The 15,923-nt window shown below is 40.9% G+C and overlaps 1 protein-coding gene across 3 annotated transcripts in view; it reads right to left on the bottom strand.

Moving 5' to 3' along the window:
- Positions 1-15,923, bottom strand: part of CD109 (CD109 molecule) — a 111,927-nt gene that overhangs the window by 34,022 nt on the left and 61,982 nt on the right. For all 3 annotated transcript variants that reach the window (XM_072966276.1, XM_072966277.1, XM_072966275.1), the window contains exons 18-23: positions 12,098-12,236; positions 11,083-11,200; positions 8,459-8,572; positions 6,837-7,055; positions 5,960-6,104; positions 3,528-3,704 (exon numbers count right to left, since the gene is read on the bottom strand). In XM_072966276.1, coding sequence (XP_072822377.1) covers positions 3,528-3,704; positions 5,960-6,104; positions 6,837-7,055; positions 8,459-8,572; positions 11,083-11,200; positions 12,098-12,236 — 912 coding nt within the window. The remainder of the gene's footprint in view (positions 1-3,527; positions 3,705-5,959; positions 6,105-6,836; positions 7,056-8,458; positions 8,573-11,082; positions 11,201-12,097; positions 12,237-15,923) is intronic.

Here is a 15,923-nt window from a genome sequence, read left to right as displayed (position 1 = left end):
AGAATACAAACTTGTGGTTGCCAAGGGAGAGGGGAGTGGGAAGGGATAGACTGGGAGTTCAAAATCTGTAGACACTGACACGCATATGCAGAGTAGATAAACAAGATTATACTGTAAAGCACAGGGAAATATATACAAGATCTTGTGGTACCTCACAGCAAAAAAAAAATGTGACAATGAATGTATGTATGTTCATGTATAACTGAAAAATTGTGCTCTACACTGGAATTTGACACAACATTGTAAAATGACAATAACTTAATAAAAAAGTTTAAAAAAATAATAATACAGTCATGACTTGTGCCAAAGTCACTTTAATTTCTTAAAAATTAAAAATAACTATGGTATGCTTTTAAAACCTTGGCAAATGTGATAGCAAAAGAAAAAGTCTCTGAAATGTGACACTGATTTCATAATGAAAGTCATTATACCAAGAAGTTTGTGTCCACTACTCTGAAACATAATTTAGTTCAACATGCAAAAAGATGCATTTTGGTGGGCTCAATGGACTGACTCCCATCAGCCATTTCACCAACTGGAAAGGTAACACACTGAAAACTCTGGTCACACTTCCTAGCTCATAAAAGTGTGCCAGACTTCCAGTATCTCCCCTTCTCAGCCAGGCTGGTCCCCACCCCTCAGTCTCTTCCCTGCACGTTGCTAAAGGTCTGGGCTCGCCTCAATTTCCGTGTTTGAGCAATAAAATGAAAACGATAAAAAAAAAAAAGTGCCAGAACCAGGTAGAACCTTTTTAGTGTTTACAAATAACCACGCATTGTGGAAGCACTTGAGAGGTCTTCTAGACCCAGTCCCCGCAATGGGACCATCAGCCTAAAGCCCAAAGAAGTCAACGCTGATGAGAAAGCTTTCAACCTTTCTCTATTCACCAACAGGCCCATATGGTGAGACGATGGAGGAGAGATTAAATGCAGTCCTCACTGACAGTTAGATAACAGAAAAACAAGATAATTTTAAATAATGTTAAGTGCGATGAAGAAAATAAATTCGCGTAATATAAGTGAGAGCTACTAAACGGCCAGGGAAGGCCACTTTGAGGAAAATGCCAGCTGCAGGATGACAAGGAGCCAGCTCTGGAAGGATGTGGGGGAATAGCATCCCAGGAGAAGGCAGCACAGGGGGAAAGGCCCTCGGCACCGTGGGGCTGGGAGCGCTCCAGATGCAGCCGGACAGACCCACGGGAGGGCAGCTTCGGGTGAGGAGAAGGACAGAGCCCGGGAACCCACGATAGAATTTTAACCCAGGAAATGACATGATTTTGACATTATCAAAACATCCCTTTTATAATACGTGGAACTGTATTGAAGAGGAGTGAGCACGTTAGCAAAGAGTCTACTTTGGAAGCCACTGGAGTGTTGGGTGAGCAATGACGTGGCTGAATGGAGCAAACAGCCTGCGAGGGAGAGCCTGGTGGAATTTCACTCTTGTTTTAGAGGTAGAACGGACAGAATTTACTTGCTGACTTTAGATCCTATCTCCCTAGTGAGATGCAACTCACTCTCCTCTATCTAGCAGTTACTGGGCATTTACTGTATATTAAATAAAGTGTTAAAATACTTCATTCAAGCTTCAAAACAGCCCTAAGAAGTGGGTACTTAATTCCCATGACTTACAGGTGGAAAGAGGCAGCTCAGGAAACCAGCCCAAAGCAGGAGGCGGAATCCGAGCCCAGGCCTGACTGCCTCCCCTCCCCACCCGGTGCTGTGACCACCGGCCCCACTTCTCCCAGGTGGGACTCGCCCACTTTGCAGCTGCAGCGCTCTTCATTCTGATGACAACTTGGAAGACAATGTGGCACTTAGAGAACAGTGCTTCTTCTGCCCTTTGGCTGCTCTGCTTCCTCTGTTAGGTAGTTAGATAAGTGGGGACACCAGGCAGATAGGTGGAGGAGAGGGAGGATGGTCTGGAAGACGGCATTATGCCTACCTCCAGCATAAAGGGGCTTTACTTCCTCTAAGCGAGCGCCAGCAAGAAACCGGTTAGAACCTGCGATCCGCAACTTTGCGGTAGCGAGACGTAACTGGACATGACCCAGTGCTCACGGTAACATAATTAGCATCATGGCTTTGGCTCCCTCTCCACCACGGGTTTTTCTGTGTGCACCATGTGTAAGGACATGTGCAAAGAGAACAAACATGACTGGACATTCCAAGGGCAAGAGCCATCAATCAATCAAAGACCACCTCTAAGTGAAGGTATAAGAGAAAGGGCAGACAAAGACAGCAGCTTTTCCTCCCTTGGAGCAGCCCGCCTCCCGTTGCTGCAGGTGTACTCTCCCTTTGCTAATAAATCCTTTAAATGCTTTTGCAACCCAGTGCTCTCCGTTTCCCATCTGTATCCTTATCCTTCAGGCATGACAAGAACAGGGGTCTTTCCCGTTCTGCTTTTAGGGGAACACAGCAACCAGCAAATACAAGGAAATCTCCCAAGCAAGAGAGGATCTGCTTTGAAAACCTGGAGTCTGACACCTCCCTGGCCCAGACAGGCTTGGGGGACCAGTGCTCCTTTTGGAAAAAAAGCTAAGATAGTGAGGATTTGGACTGTTCATTCTGGGGGGCATCTGCTGACCCAGAGTAAAGTGTCTAGGAGAGAAACTCAAATTATTTTTAAGAAATGGGCTTAAATGGTTTAAGCTATATAACAGATTCTGTCTCTTTAAAGCATTACTATTTGATTAGCTGACATTCCAGTCGATAAAGCATATAAAATATGCAATTAGTGGCATTTTCTCAAGTGTTTTACTTTATTTTATTAAACTATCCCAAGAGTGTATGTCAAGCACCAGTCTCGTTCCTACGTACTTTCTACCTAAAACCAGCCGAACTAAATTTCACATACAAGTTGGAATCTTAAAAAGGTGTAGAGTTTAAATTAAGAAAATATTTTTAACTCATCTCCTTAAATATAACCAGTATGGCAATGTGCAAAGACTTCACCTGATTTCAGCATGGCACACACTATACCAAACAGAGTCCCTGTTATCACTGCTCAAATTTAACTGAAGTTGGAAAAAGCAGCTCTTGTATTTATCTATTTAGAGTACTGACTGATTCACTTTAATAATTAGTAGATTTTACCAAGTGTACACTGTACAGAGACTTCCTTGAGAGAAAAGGCCAGACTTCCTCTGTCCCCTCAGCACTGGAACTGACTCCAGCCCTAAGAGATACTCCATAACTGTGGAATGAATCAGTGGACATTCATTCCCTTGGATTTTAAGTGGCTTTAATTTTCAGGTCCCTTATGAAAATGCACATCCCTTAATGAACTGAACGAACTGAACTCCTCAAAGAACATCTTGGCGACAATTACTGAGCACTGAGCTGAGGGGCGATGGTGACAGCTTCCCACTGCTTGAATCTCTGGCACATTCAACCCCATCTAGTCCCACAATCACAGAGACAAAAATCTGTCCATTTTGAAACATGGCCTAGAGTCAATTCTGGCTGGAAAAAACAAAACAAATTTATTTTTACAAATAAAAGTATGTTTCCAAAATGCTTACTTACCTTGCCTCATAAATGAAAGGGCTTTTTCTCTTAAATTCTCTGTCAGTTGTTTCTTCTTAGTCAGGTAATCCAAAACATAAATATTTGGAGCAAAATTTATCATGTTCTGTTCACCACAGCCATAAGGCATCCGAATTAGTGAGGCTAAGCCATTGATGGAAGAACCAAGAATATCTCCTGAAAGCACAAGATATTTAATATGTTCAGCAAATCCTCAAATAACTGTACCTACTCGTGGCAAAGAGACTCCCTGTGAGAGCAGAAGGCACCGGACCCAGAAGCAGTATTGTTATTCCACTGCCTGGAGCAGAGTAGAAACTGCGCAGCAAGCTTTTAGGAAAACTGGCCAAATGAGTGATGATACAGTGGTACTGAACTTGCAGGTTGTGTGACAAATTAGGAGACTTTCAGCTCAAAGACATGGCATATCTAAGCAAAAAGGAACTTTAAAAACATTCTTGGACAAAAATGTCAGAAATCAATCATCAGGAAACCATCATTCTTATATAGGAAAAAAGGTTTTATTATTAGGATTCTTCACAGAAATAGAATTTTATTCTGATTTCCTTACTGATACACTACAAATTCTTGAGAAATTATGTTTCTAAGGGCAGGGGTTGTGGTATGTTTCAATGTGCTCTATTCAGAAACAACAAAGTAGAACTAACAAGTGTTTCAGGCATTTCAGAGAATCTCAGGATGAAAACGGATTAGAAATAGCCTTCAAAGTTAGTTATATACAGTTATACAAAACACACACTTTACCCGCATTCTAACACCATAACTCAGGAAAATACATAAAATTTTACACATATAGAGGCTGAGTTCTAATTCTGACCCCACTATGGTTGAACTGTATAGAATATCTGTCATGTCTTATTTTAGAAATTTATACCCTTCCAAGTCCAGATACCTAGTGAAAAGCTACTTCTAAAGAAAACTGAATCCACAAAAGAGAGGAAGAGCTTCACGTGAGTAGGCTGCAGCCATGTGAGCGTATGATGTCTTAAACTTTAGATGCTAGCGCAGTGAGGTCCACACCGCTGCAGGCTATGCTTTTAACTATTATTACCACTGCAGGTTATGTTTTTAATATTCAAAGTGAACACAGACTCTCAAAAATTCAAAGAGGCAACAAGCTAAGATTCACACATCTGGAGTACCAAGTAGGTTTTCAAAAAATAAATTACCATATTTAAAATCCATTACTGAAATCAGGCTTTACAATGAAACCTCACAGCACTTCAATAACCAGAGGCGGACTCATTCCAATGTGAAGAGTGGTGGTGTCATTTACAATTTCAGGCTTCTTTCCGTCCTGTGTATGTGTATGTATGCATGTGTTATGTGTGTATTTGTGTATGTATGTTATGTGTGGGGGGGTATATCTGTGTGTGTGTGTGTGTGTGTGCACCTCAACCACCCATGTGTCTGCTCTATCACTCAGCAGCTTATCACTGTGGGAGGTGCTTAGGCATCTCTGAGCATCCCTGAGTAGTGAGGTTATTTAATTCTTTTTAAAAATTTTATCTAAGGCTCCCCAAAAAGTCCTCTCTAGAGGGACTGGTTGTTGTGGGTTATAATGAAAAGCATTACACCTGCAAATGAGATTTAAAAGAACATCTGAAAATGTGCCCCTGGTCCTGACACCTCAAAGACCTAACAAACTATTTAGACGGCTTTAATCTACACACGGCCTTCAGGGATGTGTACAGCACAACTCTATAAATAAACCACTTACGTGGAAGCTCTGTTGGACAGCTGAAAGGACTTTTAGGTTGGTTATCAAAAGGTAACTAGGAGAGGGTGACCCAGCCAGTGGGCAGCTCCTGCCATGAAGGTTACTTGTGTTCTGCACAGAGAACTGCTCAGGCAGCAGTGCTCAGCATTTGGTGATCAGAAGCACTCATGGAAACTTTTCAAAATATGCACGCCCAGCCACAGCCCCAGAGACTCTGACTGAGCAGAGTGACAACAGAATCCAGAGCTTCATGTGTTTGCAAAGCCCCACAGACGGTGCTGGCATTCACCAGTGGTCAAGAAGCTCTGCCCTTAGAATAACCCCTCCCTCCAGCCTCAGGCTAGTCTGGCCTGGCTGCTCAAAGAGTGGTTTGTACGCCAGAAGTATCTGCAGCACCTGGGAGCTTGTGAGACATGCATAATCTGAGGCCCCACCCCAGGCCTCCTAACCCAGACTCTGCCTTCACACAAGCTCCCCAGGCGCTCCACACGCACAGACGACTGACAAGAACTGGTCCAGGACACACATCTTGCAGCCTTTCTACTATCATCAGCAGTGGGTACCAACTAAAACCTTTCTGCAACTTCTTCTCATTAGGACTAAGTAAGAAAATATACCTATGTATCAATGAAAAAATATAATTATTATATACAAATAAATCAGTAATGATGGTGATACACTGTATTCTTACCAATCGCAGTGATCTGAACTCTTTCACTACCGCTCACTGTATGAGGAGGGAAGGAGAAACCCAGGGTTTTCAGGGTAGTCTGTCGCCTGCTGTCCGCCAAGTCTAATAAGATGGATTGTGAATAGGATTTTTCTATCCCTTCAGCCTGTTGAGAAAAGGAACACAATTAACACGGTCTCCACTCATCTGTTTACAGAGAACTCTATGCAGATAGTAAGTCTGGCCTGTGAGTGGTTAGATAAGTACCCACCATGTCTTGATTCTTGCTTCAAATCTGTTGATAAATATTAACATTCTAGTTAAATTCAACAAAACATTTCAAGGAATGGCAATAGAAATGACAAAGGAGAAGCTGAAAAGGTGATGAGAAATCCTCTGAGGTGGGTCCTATTATTATCCAAAGAGGCAGGTGAAATACCTTGTCCAAAGGCACCCTTGACAGAGCAGGCATGCGAACCCAGGGCTGTCTCACTCCAGAACACAAGTGCTTATCCCCTATTCCAAGCCCTCTGTTTGCATACTCTCTTCTCTGAAAAACATCTACAAAATCTCTTCTACCCGTACTGAGGAATCCCAAAATTCAAAATCTACATGCCAACTTGGCATGACTTAAGAGGATCCCAACATCACACAGACTGTGAATACAGCCGACTTGCTTTCTAGTCACCTTATAAATTTAAAGGAGACATTGGCAATTACTTCTAAAACATACATGGGATATAGTTTTCCATTCAGATGGAAAACCGCCAGGCATTGCCAGGAGGGTGAGGAGGATCTACTAGGTCTTGCCAAAAGATTTAACCAAGAGAAAAACCACCTTCTCTTTCCTTTTCAATTATGAATTTCCATTCCATTTATTTAGACTTCAAATCCTTACCTTCACTAAAAGCCTTTGGGTGACGGCATCAGAAGCAGCAGGTGAGACAGCCGTGACCGTGACAGGAATTTCTCCCAGATGTGTTGGCCTAACTGGAAAAAGAACAGTCACTCCATCCTCACTGGGAACCTGGATGGTCTGCTGGTGTCCTGTGGCATTGATTTCATTTGAAGCCATCAGAATATCAAAATCATCACTTTTCTCAATGATCACCTTAACCTGCAAGAAAAAATCATCAAAAGTTTTGCATAATAAATGTTTCTCAGGAAAATATTGTTTAAAGTGGGGTTCAATCTGTGAGGTCCAAGCTTAGAGAAAGATGAGACAGAAAGGTTCAGCCGAGGAGAGGGTGAAAGGTTATCAGAAAAAAACCTCATTTCTTTCCTATGCTTTTCCAAAACTCTACCTTAAGCCACGTGGGGAAAGGGCATTCCTCAGTTCCATTTTAACGTTTAACTCCCATGAACATTAAATTTTCTCATTTTCCAAAGCCTGTGAGTGGTAAGGGTGTGCCCAGAAAGGTTATTTCATGTCATGGTACTGCCACCAGCCTGACTCAACTGTGTCATCCTGGGACACTGGTCCCATTAGAAAAACGTGACTCCAACAGAATGAAATATTATTACCCTCGTTGAAAGTCTCTGCTAAAATTATTTCAAGAAAAGTCTGACTCAGACATTAGTCCTGAAAGTGTATGTTGGTTGTAAATTTTTGTAAAGTGTGTCAAAGTTGCCAAGCTCATGAAAAATAGCATTTCTCTGGGTCTAAGATTTTATTAATTGTTTTCCCATTTATTTCTCATCTGTTTCTCAAAAGAGGGCCTGTAGGAATATCGATGTGTAAAACTGCAATTAAGTTATCTGCTTGTAAGTGGAGGAGCTGGACGCTGACTCCAGATCTTTTGCTCTTTACACTATAACATGTTGAGAAGATTAAGAAGTAAAATTAGAAAATAGGAAGCAATTTACTCTGAAGACATAGTACTTACAGAGATTATGGTACTATCAGGTTATCACGTAAATGACACATCCCTACCTGCTCTGGGGTAAGAATCATTTTGCTAACACTATTGTTATTCGGCACAACACAGAGAGCCTGATCCTGCCTTCCAGGGAACTGAGTGGCTAAGGAGACACCAGATCCATGACTCAAAACACAAAACCTGCAAAGGGGAACGCACCGTACAAACATGGGGACAACAACCATAACTGAACGGGTGATTTCGAGACCTTAGTTTCAAACCAGGTCTCAAAAGGAATAAATTTTTGCCAATCACAGTGGGCACAGAATGGCGGTGAGAAGCGGCAACACGCTCTCAATGTGCGAAAAGACGAGGGAAAGACTGCGGGGAGGCAGGAAAGAAAAAGATGTGCCACAGAAACAACAAGGAAGTGGTGTGGCTAAAGCAGAGAAAATGTGCAGTAAACTAAGGTGAGGACACTCAGATGAGATGATGACGTCCTTCGACATGAACAAGAAATTGTCGGCAAAGTACAGCTGTTTTCAATCTCCCAGAAATGGATAAAGTGCTCAGATGCCCAAACACACATAACTCAACCCCTGTGGGGTTTCTTCATTGTTTTCTGAAATGGAAATGATGAAAAAAACCTTTAATGTATTACCTCAGTGGTGTCTTTCAAATAATTGAATATGGTTACTTCCAAAGCAAATTCTTCACCTCTGATGACAGAGTAGGGAATATTCAAAAAGATGAAAAACGGCTGGAAGGCTTGTAGCTGGAAAGAACACAATACATACATATTTTATTCAAGTCCAAGTGCTTCCTATTTTACACAATTAAGATCAAATCTCACAAAACCTGTGAGGCTTATGACTTCACGTAGAAATGTCCACTTGTCTACCAACAGAAAGCAAACAGCAGCTTATCTCAAGTGAGTAGGGATAAACTGGTTTGACTTATGTTATTTAACCAGAAATCACTATATCTTATTAAGCTGCCTGCTAGGGACCAGGGACTTTACACAGATTTTCTCATTTAGTCATTACACCTATGGAGGCAGGTGTTATGCTTAAATTTTACAGAAATCTGAAGTTCAGATACCTCTGGAACTCGTACAAGGTTATGCTGCTGGCAAGAGGGGGAGCCAGAATGGGACCCCAAAACGTCTGAGGCTGAAGCCCAGCTCCTCCTCCACCACGCAGTGCTGATGCCACCAATCTGCTTGTCAAGCCTTGGCCACACCAAACAGCACTTGGCTGAGACTCATGTGGGACAGCTCAATGATGTTTTGCCTGCCGCCCTGCAGCTTACACAGACACGTGCTTCCTTGCTGGTCACCCAGACCGGTGCTGGTGTTGGGTGACAGTGTTCGCCAGGTCCTGCAGGGAAATCTGAAGCCCTCCTCTGCCTCTGAGGGTAAACCTGGATTTGTGCAGGCCAATGGTTCTCACCGGCAGTGGAATTTCCCTCTTGGAGGTGTATCTGGACATTTGTGGGAGTGTTGTAGATTGTCACAGTAGGATACTGTTGGTGCTTTGTGGCTGAGGATCTGCATGCTCAGGACAGTTCCAGATAATGAAGAACCGTCCCGTGTTCCTCATGATTCTTTTTTTTAATTGAAGGACAGTCAGTTGACAATGTTGTGTCAATTTCTGGTGTACAGCATGATAGTTCAGTCATACATACACATATGTACATTCGTTTTCATATTCTTTTTCATTATAGGTGACTACAAGATATTGAATATAGTTTCCTATGCTGTACAGTATAAACTTGTTGTTTATCTATTTTACATATAGTAGTTAGTATCTGCAAACCTCGAACTCCCAATTTATCCCTCCCCACTCCCTTTCCCCCGGTAACCATAAGTTTGTTTTCTAAGTCTGTGAATCCCTTTCTATTTTGTAAATAAGTTCATTTGTCTTTATCTCAGATTCCACTTATAAGTGATATTATATGGTATTTTCCTTTCTCTTTCTGGCTTACTTCACTTAGAATGACAGTCTCCAGGTCCATCCATGTTGCTGCAACAAGCATCATTTTATTCTTTTTATGGCTGAGTAGTATTCCATTGTAGAAATATACCACAAATTCTTTACCCAGTCATCTGTTGATGGAAATTTAGGTTGTTTCCATGTCTTAGCTACTGTAAATCATGCTGCTATGAACACTGGGGTGCATTTATCTTTTTGAACTAAAGTCCCCTCTGGACATATGCCCACACTGTCCCTCATGATTCTTGAATGTCCGTTCTGTCATTCATGTTAAATACCTGCTTAGAATGACCAGGGCTTATAACCTAATTCCAATTTATATATAAACCCAAAGCATTTCTCAATACACACTGAATTTTTCATGAATAGAACTATTTTCTAAATTGAGAGAAGTCTACACTTTGTTTTGTTTGTAACTTACCAAAAGTTGTTCACAGTTTCAAATTTTACATCACCACAGGCAGCACCACTCAAGGTGTTTGAGTTGCTAAAACAGTATGTGTATATTGAACTGCATTTGCAGCTGTTACACACAAGGTGATTCTATGCATGGAGTAAATATTTAAATATTACTATGCCTTCTAGTGAAACTATGCCTGGTCATTTACATACTGAAATGTGATTGTTTTATTATACATTCCTTTTAGTTTTCCTTAGTATTTTACTTAGGGCATTTGATTTTTTTTTACATTGAGTATGTAAATATATTGTATTTTCTATATTTTTTTTACATTCAGTATATAGGTATATTGTATATTCTGACCATATAGGTATATTGTATTGTATTTCATTTTGGATGGTAGAGGGGCAAAACTAAATATCTGTTACAAAAAGCCAGATTCAGGTATAACAGAGGTGAAAGCTATTGGTCTAAGACCAATCATGGTCATTACTTTCCTCTTGTCAGTAACCAGTTTAGGAAGAAACATGGGATGGAATTTGACCAAAGAGATGTGAAGGTATGTTTGCAAGGGGACATTTTAAGAAGTTCAGCTCATCCTTAATGAAGGACATGGAAATATTCTCTATCTTCTGGCCTTTGGAAGTGGCTGGACTCAGTTAATAATAAACTTTCTATCCAAATCCTAATACAGAGCTAGCACATTTAGCAGTTTAATACAGCTCAAATTCTAAAAGGTAAAACAGATGAAAAACAAAAAGAAAATGCCAAGGCATCTCTAAATTGTGATCAACATCATAAGCAATGACTTTTTTTAAATCCATTGAGGAGTAGACACTTGTCTCGCTTCGCGGCACTGTAACATTTAAAAGCAGCCCTTCAATAGACTACCTCCACTGGAGCAGTTGTCAGTCCGAGACCTAAATCCTCAGAGATCACAAACGCAGTTGCAACCCAAGAAGTGATCGAATCAGGTACAGTAACTTCAAATTCTTGATAAATCCTGGAACTGGAGTCAAGATAAACATAAAAACCACAAAATCAAGAACTGACACATTTCAAAATAAGTCAACATAACCTAAGTCAATTTTTGGAAGAATTTTAGTTTTCCAAATCATTTACATTTCTGAACTTTTTAAAGATTAAATATAAAACAGTGGATCCCAGGTTCTCAAGGAACAGGTTATAACACTGCATACTGATCCATATTCCAATAAAATCTCTCTATAATGTTTATATCTTCAGAATAAATACCATTTCATAAATTTTGCATAGATAACAAATAAAATTTTCCAAATTTAACTCCAATGTGTTTCTCTCAATAAGCATTGCATTTTCCCTCTGTATCCCAGTCAGTGCTATTATTTGGTTTTTGACTTGTGTCTTCTTTCTAGTTTCCATAAGTGGCTGACTATAAACAGAATGTGTAGCGTTCATGACGTACCAGCTTACATATCACACCAGGCAGCACAGGGTTTGTCGGCTAAGCTGAATTCCTTCCAGCGTCCACACCCCTTCTCCCTGTGGCTCACGGGGATGTTTTATGAGGAGCCACAAGGCAGAGGAAGTAATCATGAGTGCTTCCCACCCGAAAGCAATAAAGGAACTTTTAGTAACCTCTCCCCACTGAGGACCATGAGACTTCAGGGAAGCTAAAATCACCCTTCATTAGGAAAAGGCCTATCTTTCCCTTGCTAATACTCTCATTGCTACAATTTCCATGTAGCTTTATTAAATGCTATATTTAGATACAACAGACATCATTTAAAAAAAACCAAAAACCTCTTGGTCTACTTAGATCTTAATCATCCCATGTTTGTTCTTAAATATTAGAAAGAGGGCAATACTTCCTTAAAACTAAGATCAAACAAAATATATATGGGCAAAGAGCTCTATAAATGTTTACCCCATGTTGGTGTCTAGCCAAATCCAAGTCTCCGGAAAATGCTTTCTGACACGTGGACTGCTACCTGAGGAAGAGTCATGAAAATCGACCAAGTATCCTTCCTGTTTCTCCAAAAACTGGACCGGATCGATACCATCATCTAAAAATAAACATTGACAAGTGTTAGGAAAAAGTCCAAGGGGAGAATGATCGTAAGTTCAGTCAGCAGAATCACAGCACGTCTCAGCTGACGGGGCCTTTAGAGTTTGTCTCGTCCAGTCCTCTCGTTTTACTCACTTTACAGACCCAGAGAAGTCATGTGATTTATCCTGGGCCATGTGGCCACTTATGGCAGAGTCAGAGCCAAAAATAAAAATAAAAACTGCTCGATGCCCCTACATCCAATACCCAAAAAATGACCTACAGTTCAGTTGCTAAATAATAAGTGAAATCTCATTTTTAAAGCTGCCTCCAATTTTTCTATTCTCCTCCTTCTAGATTCTTCATGCTGATCACCTTTGGCTACACCAGCCATAAGTTGCTCCAGTCATCCAGTTTATTAGTTTCTTTCTTATTAAAAAAAAAAGCATATTGACCTACAGACACTGGATCACCTATTTCTAGTCTTTCAACTTTTCTCTGATTCTAAAATTATTTCCAAATAAAGTTTAAAAAATTATACTGTAGAAGGTACCAAAGATATAAAGATGAATGCACTGTGCTCCACCCAGTATCCATGGAGAGACAGACAAATGCATTATACTAGTGCTAACACACAGGCTAAATGTCTACCATGAAGAAAACTGCTAATTTTATGCAGAATCTGAATGATGCAAAGAGCACGGCTAGAAGAAAAATTCATTTTGCATTGTTTTTTGCGTTCCATTTTCCTTACAGCTCCAGATAAAGAGTATCCCATACAAGAGGGAAAAAAGTAAGCTAAGTGCAAAGGCATGTCCAGGTAAGAGTGACATAAAATGAGGAGATTAAGAATGGTGGGTCCAGATTTTAAAATATCAAATATCCCATGCTGAAGGATCTGGACTTGATCCTTTAAGCAGTGATGACCTATTGAAGGTTTTAAAATAAATTAGATCTGTGATCTAACCCATGTTCTGTAATGATAGCTCTGGCTCAGTGCAAACAGTGAGTTAAAGCTGGGGGAAATGGAGGCAGGAGTAGTCAGGAGGGTGCTGCAGGGTCCAAGGAGACGCGCTGATAAGGGGCTGAAGCCAAGCAGAGGAGAGGAAGGACGGTATTGAGAGACAACACTGCTCTGTCACTTGGTTGGATGACCTCTGTGTGGGCCCACGGCACACTGTACTTCCACACACTCTTCTAATTGTGTTAGTTTGCCCCACTAGACCAAGCTGGAATCCTCACTGCCTTCTAAATGTCAGGCACGCAATTAAAATCATCACCTACTGAATAATGAATGAACAAACTGGATCTGAGGGATAAAATAACAGGTAACTGCAGGCTTTTAAGTGTCCAACATGCTGGGCATTTTACACACTTTTGGATTTAACCTCATAACAACCGTGTAACACACATTAGTATTATTAATCCTACACTTCAGGGGGAACACCTGAGGTTTAGAGAGCTTAATGGATTTTCTCAGGGCCATAAAACCAGAATTCAAAGCTAGAAGTATTTAATAGCAAATTCCTTTTCTAATATGTTTTCCTTCCAGTTTTATTGAGATACAGTTGACATACAGCCCTGTGTAAGTTCAAGGTGTACAGCATAGTGATTTGATTTACATCATGAAATGATGACCACAGTAAGTGTAGTGAGATTCCATCATCTCGTATAGATACATAATGAAAGAAAAAGAAAGAAATACATTTTTCCTTGTAATGAGATCTCTGAGGATTTATTCTCTTAACAAATTTCATATATAACATATATGATTATATCCAGCGGGTTGCACATTACATCCCTAGTACCTATTTGCCTCATGACTAGAAGTTTGACATTTTGACCACTTTCATCCAATTCTCTCTCCCCCTACCCCCACATCCCACCTCTGGTAACAACAAATCTGATCCCTTTTTCCATTAGTTTGTTCATTTGTTTTTGAAGTACAATCAGCAAATTTTTTTCTTAGCCACTATGCTGCTTCACATTTGACAGAGAGAGAGAGAGGAAAGGATTAAGGATGAATTCTGGGTTTCTGATTTGGACATCTGGGTAGATGGTTTCACTAACAGAGATACGAAATCACATCAACTCCAGGGTTCCTATGTCCTGTCCATCAAATCCTATTAGGGGAGAGTAAGGCTTTAAGGAGAAAGAAGATCCTATACTTGGTTTGTGATATATCAAATTTAAGGTATTTGCGGGGCATGAGGGTGCAGACACAGGGGTAAGATAAAGAGTCGAGATGGTCCATCTTGGGTTTCATGGGGAAGATGTCATAGAAGCACAAGGGACTAGGGAAGAATTCTACCAGCTTCACTGACCATGTGCTTCAGGTACTGGAGGAAAATAGGGGCAGAAGGAGCCAGTGACCCAGAATAACCAGATGGCAAGACCAAAGAGGACATCTGCTCTTTAGTAAGACCAAAGAAACATTTAATAGACTTGAAGGAGTGATGGCGTAAACAAGGTGGGAGGGCAGGCATTTGAGACGTCAGCGGTAGAGTAGTGCTCAGGTGATGTGACCCTGGGTGGCCAGTGTTGCCACAGTAGTGATCACAGGACAGTGCACATTAGATGGACCAACCACATGGACATTCAAATCCCCCAGGACGACAAGAGTTAAACTTTGAATCTTTTGTGAGAGTCATCGATGTAAGAAGAGGAAAACAGAGAGTGGGTGACCTGAATGTTGATCAAAGGATTTGTAATCGAAATGTTTGAGAGTCAAGTGATAAGGGCCTCTTCACTGGGGGTTGTTGGATAACGGTCTTGAAGTCACCAAGAAAATACTGAACCCTATTTACCTACTGACCCTAAACCAGCAGACAGGCAGAAACATTCATGTCAGTGACTTTCTAGAAGGTTTCTAGGAACATGACACAGAATAGTATCAGGCTTCTGCTACAGTGGAAGGTAGAAGAAGGTTCTCAGAAAAGGTAAAGGATACAAAAATATTACTACGAATACAGTGAGTATTGCTGTGGGCATCAGGGTTCGGGAAGTAAACACGAACCAAGGTGAGTAAAGGCTCAACCTGACAGAGAGAGAATGGAAAAGCCCGTGGGAAGGCTGTCTAGGAGAGACGATTACACAAGGACAGCTAAATGGGCCACACATCTTTTAACACATGCATCACTTCACAGAGTCTTTATAAAATTGTTCTTTTTGTTTCCGGACAGACACTCAGCTGTCCGGTGGTGGCAAGAACCAACCTAAAGCTGGAGAGCCTGGGGCTCAGTGTGAAGTAACTGGGAACATCTGACAGAATCAGGGAATTCATGGATAGAAACTAGGAGAGTTGTAGAGTCTTTCAAGATGATACTCATATAATTTTACCTAAAAGAAAAGAGAACAACTTCTAGAATTAACCATTCTCATTGATATATTTCCTTCAGTCAAAACATTGCATGACTTCTTCCTAAAAGCACTCTCACTATTGTTAGCTGGGTGGTCATCTCCACTTACCAATCCAGGGAACCAGGATGTACAAATGTGACCCCACCCAGGAAGAACTCGGTGTGTGTTGTCTAATTCCAAAGTAACAGCACAGTTTGCAATACAAATTGGAGGCAAAGGATCTTCCAATAGTTCCAAAAATAAAACCACGTCAAGAAATAACAGAGAGCACATGGAAAGCATTCATTACAAAGATCTAGACAGGAGCCAAAAACACTCCATGTCACGGCCCAGATGTACTTCCAAG

Source organism: Vicugna pacos, chromosome 8 (assembly GCF_048564905.1).
Source record: "Vicugna pacos chromosome 8, VicPac4, whole genome shotgun sequence".
Classification (NCBI taxonomy): domain Eukaryota; kingdom Metazoa; phylum Chordata; class Mammalia; order Artiodactyla; family Camelidae; genus Vicugna; species Vicugna pacos.
Note: the sequence above shows the minus strand (reverse complement) of the source record. Positions and strands in the feature narration are given on the sequence as shown.